General features: G+C 48.5%; 1 protein-coding gene across 3 annotated transcripts in view; it reads left to right on the top strand.

The window, feature by feature from the left end:
• Nucleotides 1-10,052: 10,052 nt before the first annotated feature.
• LOC120998505 (MFS-type transporter SLC18B1-like) overlaps nt 10,053-12,399 on the top strand; it is a 101,287-nt gene continuing 98,940 nt past the window's right edge. For all 3 annotated transcript variants that reach the window (XR_005778414.1, XR_005778415.1, XM_040429157.1), the window contains exon 1: nt 10,053-10,213. Coding sequence is in view for 1 of the 3 variants with exons in the window: in XM_040429157.1 (XP_040285091.1) it covers nt 10,058-10,213 (156 nt within the window). In the remaining 2 variants the exon portion in view is untranslated. The remainder of the gene's footprint in view (nt 10,214-12,399) is intronic.

Raw genomic sequence — 12,399 nt, 5'->3', positions numbered from 1 at the left:
GGGTAGCGGATGTGCGTGACGCACGTCTGCAACGACACGTGACCCCCCCCCCAGCGGGATTAATGCAGGGGATCAAGCGCCGGCCTGTCTGACTCCGTCTGCTGCCTAAGTCTGCCCTCAGTGGCCGCCCCTGGTGATATATTGTATATAATTTAAAGTCCAGGAACAAAACAAGTATGCAAAGGAACAATTGTTGTAGTGCTTTGTCCCTTTGCATACTGGGGGTTGTAGTGCTTTGTATCTTTGCATATTAGAGTCTGTAGAGTCTTGTAATGACATCATTTTACCATAATATGTACGGTGAAACCAAAAAAGTTATATTTGTGGATTCTATTGTGTTTACAATTACAGTATCAAAAAATACATGGAGAACAAGGTAGGACTTCTAGAAAAGTAAGCTTTGTGGTACAAACATTTTTTGAAATTATGACAAGTGCCCTTTTTTTTTTTTAAACTTAAGCCCCTGCCCTTCAAAATATCTGTGCACGTCCCTGCTAGGGAGAATAACATACGACATGTGCTATGCTAGGGAGGATAACATACAACATGTGCTATGCTAGGGAGGATAACATACGACATGTGCTATGCTAGGGAGGATAACATACAACATGTGCTATGCCAGGGAGGATATCATACAACATGTGCTATGCTAGGGAGGATAACATACAACATGTGCTATGCTAGGGAGGATAACATACAACATGTGCTATGCCAGGGAGGATAACATACAACATGTGCTATGCTAGGGAGGATAACAGACGACATGTGCTATGCTAGGGAGGATAACATACAACATGTGCTATGCTAGGGAGGATAACATACGACATGTGCTATGCTAGGGAGGATAACATACAACATGTGCTATGCTAGGGAGGATAACATACAACATGTGCTATGCCAGGGAGGATAACAGACGACATGTGCTATGCTAGGGAGGATAACAGACGACATGTGCTATGCTAGGGAGGATAACATACAACATGTGCTATGCTAGGGAGGATAACATACGACATGTGCTATGCTAGGGAGGATAACATACGACATGTGCTATGCTAGGGAGGATAACATACAACATGTGCTATGCTAGGGAGGATAACATACAACATGTGCTATGCTAGGGAGGATAACAGACGACGTGTGCTATGCTAGGGAGGATAACATACAACATGTGCTATGCTAGGGAGGATAACATACAACATGTGCTATGCTAGGGAGGATAACATACAACATGTGCTATGCTAGGGAGGATAACATACAACATGTGCTATGCTAGGGAGGATAACATACAACATGTGCTATGCTAGGGAGGATAACATACAACATGTGCTATGCTAGGGAGGATAACATACAACATGTGCTATGCTAGGGAGGATAACAGACGACATGTGCTATGCTAGGGAGGATAGCAGACGACATGTGCTATGCTAGGGAGGATAGCATACAACATGTGCTATGCTAGGGAGGATAACATACAACATGTGCTATGCTAGGGAGGATAACATACAACATGTGCTATGCTAGGGAGGATAACATACAACATGTGCTATGCTAGGGAGGATAACATACAACATGTGCTATGCTAGGGAGGATAACAGACGACGTGTGCTATGCTAGGGATGATAATAGACGACGTGTGCTATGCTAGGGAGGACAGCAAGGATCACACAGGTATACATTGGCTACTTACCCAAATTCTGGGGGCTTTTGCCATGTGTTTTTTCCCAGGTGGATGCAAAAAGCTCCTTGGTTATTTCCACCCAGGCCTGATATTTCTTATACCGATCGTGGTAGTCATCACTCCGCGTATCCCAGATGCAGGGCCTCTCTTGCACAAGGACTATCAGCCTCTCGACATCCATTGGCCGTGGTGTCCTTGGCATGGCTTTTTTGATAAATCAATGCTCCGCAAGGGCTGGAAGAGTATGCTGATAACAAAACCAACTCGTGCCTCATGTGCTGCCTTGAGCCAGACACTGAGCAACTCAACTTCCTGTCTGAAATCCATTCTGTGTTGCTAAGTTACTTGCGTTAAAAACACAACGCAACGCATGCCATCCGGAGGCACTGCGATTTTTACGCAGCCCCATTCATTTCTATGGGGCCTGCGTTGCGTGGAAAACGCACAAAGAGGAGCATGCTGCGATTTTAACGCAACGCACAAGTAATGCGTGAAAAACAACGCTCATGTGCACAGCCCCATAGAAATGAATGGGTCAGGATTCAGTGCGGGTGCAATGCGTTCACCTCTCGCATCGCATCCGCGCGGAATACTCGCCCGTGTGAAAGGGGCCTTACTGTTGTTATACCATAAGCAAATGCGCAATAACGCCATTATGATACCCATGTTAGTCAACATGTTCTTTTATTACTTATCAAACTGTTCAGTGTTATAGAAAATGCATTTTTAGCTTTATAAATTGTCTATAATAGTGTGCAGTGTGTTTTTAGAAGGGGAAGAACTTTTTATTGTGCCCCTGTCATTATATTATAGAAAAAACACTTGCAATTTTTGTACCATTTAATAAAACGTCTGGTAAACGGAAGAGTGGAAAATGAAAGACCCAGACCTCATTATCCGAGAATCAGAATGTGGGTAGTAGTGCAAACAACAGTAGCAGCACCAGCCTTCTGACCAGAAGTAGTAGGCTACAGTTATCCCTAGCTCCTAAAAGGCATAACATTGTTATTGAGGACAAAGAGGATTTGATTGTGCACTGGATAGCTCAGTCCTCCTCTCAGTCACAGCAGGATGTTGTGGATGTCACCTCTGAGTCTGCCTTAAAGCCAGGGGTCACATTCATTCTGCTCCTCCTCCTTGCATCCACAGAGAAGCCTTTTAGTTGCATCCTCTTGGTCATCACTGCAACCTCCTAGTTGAGTTGTATTTGACAAAATTGAAGTCTTTTGTATGCCGTTTTAAAAATTTTTTTTTTTAATAGTTTCCATAAGGAACTATAACAAGCAATCATTAGATTGCTGTTCTTATAGACGCCAATGCATTAGCATTGGAGTCTATGAGACATTTACTAGTTTCCTATGGAGCCCTGCTACAGACAGGGGCTCCATAGAAAACATTATGCAGCAGCCTCCTGTCATTCTCTATGACAGGAGGCTGCTGCATACTGTACAAGCTTCGGCTCCCTCCGGCAGCATACCCAGAAGCACGTACACACGCTCAGGTGCCGTGGTCAGGAGTGGCCACGGCATCTGAAGTGTTAAATGTCTGCTACCCGCATTATTGTCGGTCGCAGACACGAGCTGCGGGTGTCTGATGTATGAAACAGCACGCAACTATGGTGCAGGCTCTACTCAGGAGCGGACGCCATCTTTAAAGACCCGGCCAGTGCCGGAGTTGAAGTACATTGACTGAATGGGTAGCAAAAGTAGACTCTATATATTGCCTTGAGGATCTGACTCCCTTGGAAGCGATATAAAAGTCTCCTCTAACCAATCTTGCCTTAGGCCTGTTTTATGAGAATGGTGGCTACACAGAAGTAGGTGAGCATTTTCACACCCCAATCGTTTTTTTTTAGCTGATTTTGAGGCAGAAACGCTTCAAAATCAGCCCCAAAAACTTGGCCACCTACACACGGGTGCGGGGAACGCACATAGGATCCACATGAATTTCTGTCTGGATTTTTGTACGTTTCTGCAGCATATCCACAGGGCCGTCTTTAATATTGATTGAACCCTGGGCAAGAATTTACTTGGGCCCCCTGGATCCTGCCTTCCCGCATAAAACAAGTAATATAAATAATAAAGCTTACAGTGAATTACTGTAAATACTTACAGTTCTGAAGACTCCAGCAGGCTCAGGATCTGTGCTCTGGGCTGGAAGTGGGCACCGCTCTGCAGTTCAGGAAGGAGACCGAGGCTCACCCTAGCGTTGCAGTATTTCCATGTGACGTCACGGCACGCGGCGTACGCAAAGGTCAGGGGAGGTCGGGAGGTGGAGCAAGCAAGTACCATATTTTTCGCGTTATAAGACGCACCTAGGTTTTTAAAAAGGAAAATAAGAAAAAAAAAATTTGAACCAAAAAGTGTGCTTTTGAGCTAATGGTGGTCTGTGGATGACACTATTATGGGGGATCTGTGGATGACACTGTTATGGGGGATCTGTGGATGACACTATTATGGGGGATCTGTGGATGACACTGTTATGGAGGGAATCTGTGGATGACACTGATGGGGGATCTGTGGATGGCGCACTGTTATGGGGGCATCTGTGGATGATGCACCGTTATGGGGGCATCTGTGGATGACGCACTGTTATGGGGGCATCTGTGGATGACGCACTGTTATGGGGGCATCTGTGGATGACACTGTTATGGGGATCTGTGGATGACGCACTGTTATGGGGGCATCTGTGGATGACACTGTTATGGGGGCATCTGTGGATGAAACTATTATAGGAGCATCTGTGGATGATGCACTGTTATGGGGATCTGTGGATGGCACTGTTATGGGAGCATCTGTGGATGACGCACTGTTATGGGGATCGGTGGCTGGCACTGTTATGGGGGCATCTGTGGATGATGCACTGTTATGGGGGCACCTGTGTGGATGACACTTATGGGGGGGGATCTGTGGATGACACTGTAATGGGGGGGATCTGTGGATGACACTGTAATGGGGGGGGGATCTGTGGATGGCACTGTTATGGGGGGATCTGTGGATGACACTGTTATGGGGGGGGGGATCTGTGGATGACACACATATAGTATCTTATGCTATATACGTGTCATCCACAGATACCCCCCCATAACAGTGTCCCTGTATAAATAGTGACCACCAATACAGGGGGTGGAGGCCGGCAACTAATCGCGGCAGGGTCTTTATATGTAAAGTCATGGCTAGGAGGCTAGTACTCACTATCAAATATTCAAACTACCGTAGCAGGAAGGCCGACAGCGTAACGTGACGTCACTCACTCCATCACGCCGCACGCGCTTGTTCCTCCCACTTTATTAATGAAGCAGGCGGAGCAGGCGAGTGACGTTACGCGGCTGGCCTGCCTGCTACGGTAGTTTTCGCCGGGACACGGAGCCGGCGGAGCAGATCATGTCATTGTGGCTGTGGGCAGTGGCCAGCGGGGCTCAAGAGGCAGCTGCCTTAGGCCCCCCAGGAGCAGCTGCCCCTTTTGCCCCGTGTTAAAGAAGGCCCTGCATATCCACACCAGAATCTGCAATGTCTAAGGCAGGGGGCACGTTTCCTAGTTGGGGGCCACATTGCCAGACTGAACCAATGACGAGGGCCGAAATAAAAATTTAAAGGTGTATTAACAACTGGAATATTGTACTTATAGCATATTGAACACACATTATATACCATTAATGTCTAGTTACACTTCCAGGACTCCATATAATGGGAGAAATACATGAAAAATACATGTGAGCAGCCACAAGACATAGGCATACATGTCTGTTACCAGATGGTTGGGGGCCGCACAGAATGGTATCAAGGGCGGCATGTGGCCCCCGGGCTAAGGGTACTTTCACACTAGCGGCAGGACGGATCCGGCAGGTTGATCACCCTGTCGGATCCGTCCTGCCACTATTTCGCCGTGCCGCCGCTCCGTCCCCATTGACTATAATGGGGACGGGGGCGGAGCTCTGGCGCAGTACGGCAGTTTGCTGTGAGAGGCCGCCGGACTAAAAAGTCGGACATGCAGTACTTTCAGTCCGGCGGCCTTTCGCCGTGCTGCGCCGCAGCTCCGCCTCCGTCCCCATTATAGTCAATGGGGACGGAGCGGCGGTACGGCGAAAAAGAGGCAGGACAGATCCGACAGGGTGAACAGCCTGACGGATCCGTCCTGCCGCTAGTGTGAAAATAGCCTAACAGCGGTTTTTGGTGTGGATTTTCCCCAGAACTCACCCTTCATTGGAAAAGGGTGAAATCCGCAGCTAAAACCAAGAACTGCACATATTCCGTAAGGTGGTGCACTCACATGCTGGGGAATCCGTTGCAGAATTTTCTGGGACTGAAAATCAGTTCTATTCACTGGAATGGGGCAGCAAACAGATGGATTTCTGCAAGCCCCGTTTGGGAGAATGAAACGTATTTACAGTCCCAACAAAAATCCGCAGGGTGTGAAGGCAAGCCAGCAGCATTACGTCTTCTTCCCCTGAGCTCGCAGGACAGCACGCAGTGTACACAGCTCAGCGCGGCCCATGTGACTGGAGGGAGGGAGGACTGGAGCGGCCGGGCTCAGGAGCGGCTCGCGTTACACGGTCTGTGCCGGGCAAGGACAAGTAAGTGAGGAGGGCGGCATGGAAGTGACTAGTCTCAATGGCTACCACACCAGCCAGCGGAACGGAGAAGCCGCAGGCACCGGCAGTCGGGCCCCTGGGCTCTGCTCCAGGTCACAGTTTACACTGCGCGTGTGGAGACGGGAGAGGAGCCGGAAAGGGGCAGCAGTCATCCCAGAGCTGTGTGCTGGGGTCCAGGGAAGGGGAAGCAGCCTTCTCACATGCACCGGATCTCTACAGATAGTGGGTGGCTATTCTATCTATCTGTCATCTATCTGTCATCTATCTGTCATCTATCTATCTCATATCTATCTATCTATCTATCTATCTATCTATCTATCTATCTATCTATCATCTATCTATCTATCTTTCCAGCTACCTGTTATCTATCTATCTATCTATCTATCTATCTATCTATCTATCTATCTATCTATCATATATCTATCACTTCTGGGTTGAGCTATGTTCACATTCTCATCGGAGGCTGTGTTTGCAGATTCTGTCAGATTTGATCGGTGTATTTTTTTTTTCTTTCCTTTTTCCCCCTGTTAAAATTGCAGACTCTGTTGTAAAATCCATCGCACTCCATTGTAAGTGAATGGGTTCCGTCAGTCAGGTGTTACTGCGCCGTAGTCAGGGGCCCGCTGGCTGGATATATAATAATCGGATGCTCTCAGCAATAGGGCTCATGCACTCGACCATTGGATGTTGTGCGGACTGAAAATTGTGGATACACAAAACACGGATACCGGCCGTGTGCATTCTGCGTTTTGCGGAAAGGAACTTCCTGCCTCTTTTAGGCTGCATTCACACGTCCGTGGTGTGTTGCGGACCCGCAATTTGCGGGTCCGCAACACACCAGCCCGGCACCCCCATTGAAATGCCTATTCTTGTCCGCAAGCTGTGGACAAGAATAGGACATGCTCTATCTTTTTGCGGAGCTGCGGACCCAAAATCGGAGCCGCACTCCGCAATTGCGGCTGCAGACAGCACACTGTGTGCTGTCCGCATCCATTCCGTCCCCATAGAGAATGAATGGGTCCGCACCCATTCCGCAAAATTGCGGAAAGGATGCAGACCCATTTTGCGGACGTGTGAATGGAGCCTAATAGAATAGTCCTATCCTGGTACGGATACAGAATGCACAGTCATTTCAGCTTTTTTTTTTATTGTGTGGCCCCATTAAAGTGAATGCTTCCGTGAAAAAAAAAGACAACACACGAAGTGGACAAGGAAAAAAAAAATCCTTTCGTGTGCATGAGACCCTTAGGGCCCATTCACACGACTGTATTTTTCTTTCCGCATCTGAGTTGCAATTTTTCGGATCAGATGCAGACCCATTCATTTCACTGTGTGCTGTCCGCATCTGCACTTCTGTTGTGCGGCCACGCAAAAAAGAAAGAACATGTCCTATTCTTGTCCATTTGTGTGGACAGAAGTAGGCGTTTCTATCATGGAGAAGGATGTTCTAATCTGCAAAATGTGGAACACACATGGGCAGTATCTGTATTTTGCGGATGTGCAATTTGCTGATTGCAACAACAGATATGGTTATGTGAATGAGTCCTTAAAGGGGTTATCCAACATCATACAACAGCCCCCCATGTGCCGGGCCCCTCAGAGGGAATATACTTACCTGGGTCCCCCTCCCTGTACACGGATGAAAACATCCGTTGTCGGGGGGAGCAGGCGGGGATGGGGTCGAGCCTTCCTAGTATTACCCGCGATGCTAGGGAGGCTCGTCCCCCGTCTGCCATTGGCTGCTCCCCCCGACACTGGACGTTTTGATCCATGTACAGGGAGAAGCGGCGGTGTGGGGACCAGGTAAGTATATTGTGTGTGAGGGGCCCAGCACATGGCACTCATATGTTTCGCTGTCCTCAGGACAGTCATACAGTTGAATATTGTGGTGAGGACAGCAGTATTTTGTGCTGCATTGTGGTATATGGGTCTGCTGGGGCGGTATTTTGTGCTGCACTACGGTATTGCTGGCCCTGCCTACTTGTGTTGGTCAGTCTTAGGGTACTTTCACATTTGCGGCAGGACGGATCCGACAGGCTATTCACCCTGTCGGATCCGTCCTTCCGCTATTTCGCCGTGTTGCCGGACCGCCGCTCCGTCCCCATTGACTATAATGGGGACGGGGCGGAGCTCCGGCGCAGCACGGCAGTGCACGACGAAAGGCCGCCGGACTAAAAATCCTGCATGTCCGACTTTTTAGTCCGGCGGCCTCTCACCGTAAAATGTTGTACTGCGCCGGAGCTCCGCCCCGTCCCAATTATAGTCAATAGGGACGGAGCGGCGGTCCGGCAGCACGGCGAAATAGCGGAAGGACGGATCCGACAGGGTGAACAGCCTGTCGGATCCGTCCTGCCGCAAGTGTGAAAGTACCCTTAGGGTACTTTCACACTAGCGTTATTCTTTTCCGGCACTGAGTTCGTCCTAAGGGCTCAATACCGTAAAAGAACTGATCAGTTTTATCCTAATGCATTCTGAATGGAGAGTAATCCGTCCAGGATGCATCAGGATGTCTTCAGTTCAGTCTTTTTGACTGTTCAGGACGGAGATAATACCGCAGCATGCTACGGTTTTATCTCCGGCCAAAAAACTGAACACTTGCCTGAATGCCAAAATAGATCCGGCATTTTTTTCCATAGGAATGTATTAGTGCCGGATCCGGCATGCAAAACACCGGAATGCCGGATCCGTCGGCAGACCAAAAAAAAAAGTGAAAAAAATAAATGCTGAATCCGTTTTTCGGCCACAGGGTCCCCCTCCCCCTCCTCTCCCCCCCATCATTGGTGGCAGGGGCAGTTCCGATCGGAGTCCCAGCAGTGTAATGCTGGGGCTCCGATCGGTTACCATGGCAGCCAAGACGCTACTGAAGTCCTGGCTGCCATGGTATGTTAGTGAGCAGCATTATACTCACGTGCGCCGTGGCCGCCGGTCGCTCCTTCTCATAGGTCTGTGCGGCGCATTGCTAATGCTATAAGCATTAGCAATGCGCCGCACAGACAGAAGAAGGAGCGACCGGCGGCCACGGCGCACGTGAGTATAATGCTGCTCACTAACATACCATGGCAGCCAGGACTTCAGTAGCGTCTTGGCTGCCATGGTAACCGATCGGAGCCCCAGCATTACACTGCTGGGACTCCGATTGGAACTGCCACTGCCACCAATGATGGGGGGGACCCTGTGGCTACTGCCACCAATGATTAATACTGGGGAGGGAGGGAGGGGGGGTGCACTGCCCACTGCCACCAATGATGGGGGGGAGGAGGGGGACCCTGTGGCCACTGCCACCAATGATTAATACTGGGGGGGTTGAGTTACCAGAGGGGGCTGATAAGAGGGAGAGGCTGGGGGGCACATGGGGGGCTGATCAGAGGCTGGGGGGCTGAACAGAGGCTGGGGGCTGTTTTTTGGACTTTTGGTTGGTCAGTGGTCACAAAATAAATGTGTTATTTATTTAATTGTTATAATTGGTATCGGTAATTAACGTCTCCTTGTGGCTGCCTCCATACAGTGTAACGTCTCCTTGTGGCTGTTCCCATACAGTGTAACGTCTCCTTGTGGCTGTTCCCATGTTTAAGAAGGCACCGATGCTCCTGTGTAGTCACTGGCCTAGGAAAAGCTCAGAGAAGGCCACGGTGGAGCACCGATGGCTTCTCAAACAGCTGATCAGCAGGATTCTCGGGTGTCGGACCCCCACCGATCAAATACTGATGATCCATCCTGAGGATAGGTCATCAGTTAGAAACTCTCGGAAAACCTCTTTAATTGTTTATGTGTTATTTTCAGGTAACATCATGTCTGACAACACGGACATCACCCCGGAAAATAACACCAACAACACCAGTAGAAGACTGTCCAGGCAGCAAGTCCTAACAATGATTTCAGCCGCCTCTCTGAACTTTAGCTCCATGATATGTTACTCCATTTTGGGACCCTTCTTTCCTCAAGAGGTATTCTCTTAATATTATCTGTGTGTGTACCCTTCTAGTTTGTTGGAGTCCAGAGGCACTTTTCTTACATAGTCTAGAAATTAGAAAAGAGATTTCTGGTAGGTAAAGGCATTGTCCCATGTCAACAACTTGTCCCCTATCGATCGCCAGAATGAAGGCCCCCCCCCACCCCATAGAGTTGAATAAAGTGTTAGCGAGCATACCTGTCTGCTGCCCCATTCAAAAGAAGAGGGGGTGCAGGCTTCCGGTGATGTAATGGGACAGCCCTTATAAGATTTTTTTTTTTTTTTGTGTGATATTTTAATTGTTTTCATAGAAATGTCTGATGAGATATAATAGATGTACATATCTCAAGGTATATTTGCTACTAGTCAATGTAAAGAGACTTTGGAAAGTTTAAAGGGGTTGTCCACTTTTTTTTTTATATTGATGACCTATCCTCAGAATTGGTAGGGGTCTGACACCTGGCACCCCCGCCGATCAGCTGGTTGAAGACGATGCGGTGCTCATACGAGTGCTGCCTTCTCTTCACAGTCTACTTGCTCACAGTCTACTTGCTCCTTCCTTCACTTCAGTGGGACTGCTCCTTCCTTCACTTCCGAGGGACTGCTCCTTCCTTCACTTCCGAGGGACTGCTCCTTCCTTCACTTCCGAGGGACTGCTCCTTCCTTCACTTCCGAGGGACTGCTCCTTCCTTCACTTCCGAGGGACTGCTCTTTCCTTCACTTCTGAGGGACTGCTTGTATTTCTATTAAAATAAGGCCTCATGCACACGACTGTTGTTTGGGTCCGCATCCGAGCTGCCGTTTTGGCGGCTCGGATGCGGACCCATTTATTTCAATGGGGCCGCAAAAGATGCGGACAGCACTCTGTGTGCTGTCCGCATCCGTGGCTCCGTTCCGCGGCCCCGCAAAAAAAATATAACATGTCCTATTCTTGTCCGCGCTTTGCGGACAAGAATAGGCATTTATATTGCCGGCGCCCCCGTTCCGCAAATTGCGGAAGTCAACACGGGCGCCTTCTGTTTTTTGCGCATCCGCGGTTTGCGGACCGCAAAAAACGGCACGGTCGTGTGCATGAGGCCTAAGGCCTAATTTCATGAATCATTTCCCAGGAAAGCAGAAAAGGTGGCTCGGAGAGGAAAGGTTTTACAATGTACTTGCGATACAGTGCAGACATTTTCCTCAAAGGGCAGGGTATAGCGGCAAGGGATTTCTCAAATTCTGTCAATGGTTTATCAACCGTATGAGAAGGTGTCAGGAAACACAGCGCCTTGAGAACTGTTGGTAGTGCAAAAACGTAGTCTGAAGGCCTGGGAGGACGTCTTTGAACATTTTTTTCATTAGGGATGGTGAAATTGTGGCATTCATTTTTAATTGAGAATAAGGGGTGAAATATGCCAAGAAGAACTAGAGTGTGGGCACATTTATGAAGACCAGATTTTTAGACACCGGTCTTGATAAACCCCTAAGCTGGTGGTGGATCCGCCGGAGTTATGAAGAGGCGCAGGCTTCTTCATAACTTCGGCGCATCCAGCGCCAGTTCTAAATGTAAGGCAACTTCCTAGCTGACTTACATTTAGATCTTTTTCTACGCCTGAAACAGGCAAAGAAAATGAGATGGGCCTAACGGCCCTTCTCCTTCCACTTTTTTGGACCTGGTGTCAGCGGGGAGCAGTTGCAGATTTTGCACCGCAAGCACAGATTTTGAGATCCAGGTTTAGCAAGGATATAGGCCTATAACTGCCTTCTTTTGGAATGAGTGTTATGTAAGCCTGTTGTGTTTGTCTCACTAGACCTCGGCCATGTAGTAATGCATTTCATGTTGGAGGTCAGTTGTGGGAGAAGAGCGTTTTGAAATCTTTTGTAGTAGAGGAGCTGAAGGCCATCCGGACCAGGACTCTTACCCATTGGAAAGCCATTAACTGTTCTAACTTCCTTGAGGGAGATTGGTGCAGTCAGAGTAGAGGCATCTTAGTGGGTGAGGAGTAGGTAGGTTCACTGAAAGTAAAAGTTACAGAAAATAGGTGGCTCACATCATCTGATGGCTAACGGTGGGTGCTATGGTCCTACTGGTTGTCCGAAACCAGAAAAGGCACAAAGTAATAATCCATTTGCTTATATTACTTTGATGACAGGAAAGTGTTTATGGCTGTATCTAAGTCATCAAAATGTCTGTCAGGGTTG

The sequence above is a fragment of the Bufo bufo genome, chromosome 4, assembly GCF_905171765.1.
Source record: "Bufo bufo chromosome 4, aBufBuf1.1, whole genome shotgun sequence".
Lineage (NCBI taxonomy): Eukaryota > Metazoa > Chordata > Amphibia > Anura > Bufonidae > Bufo > Bufo bufo.
The sequence above is the reverse complement of the archived record's forward strand: the minus strand, read 5'-3'. Positions and strand labels throughout refer to the sequence as shown.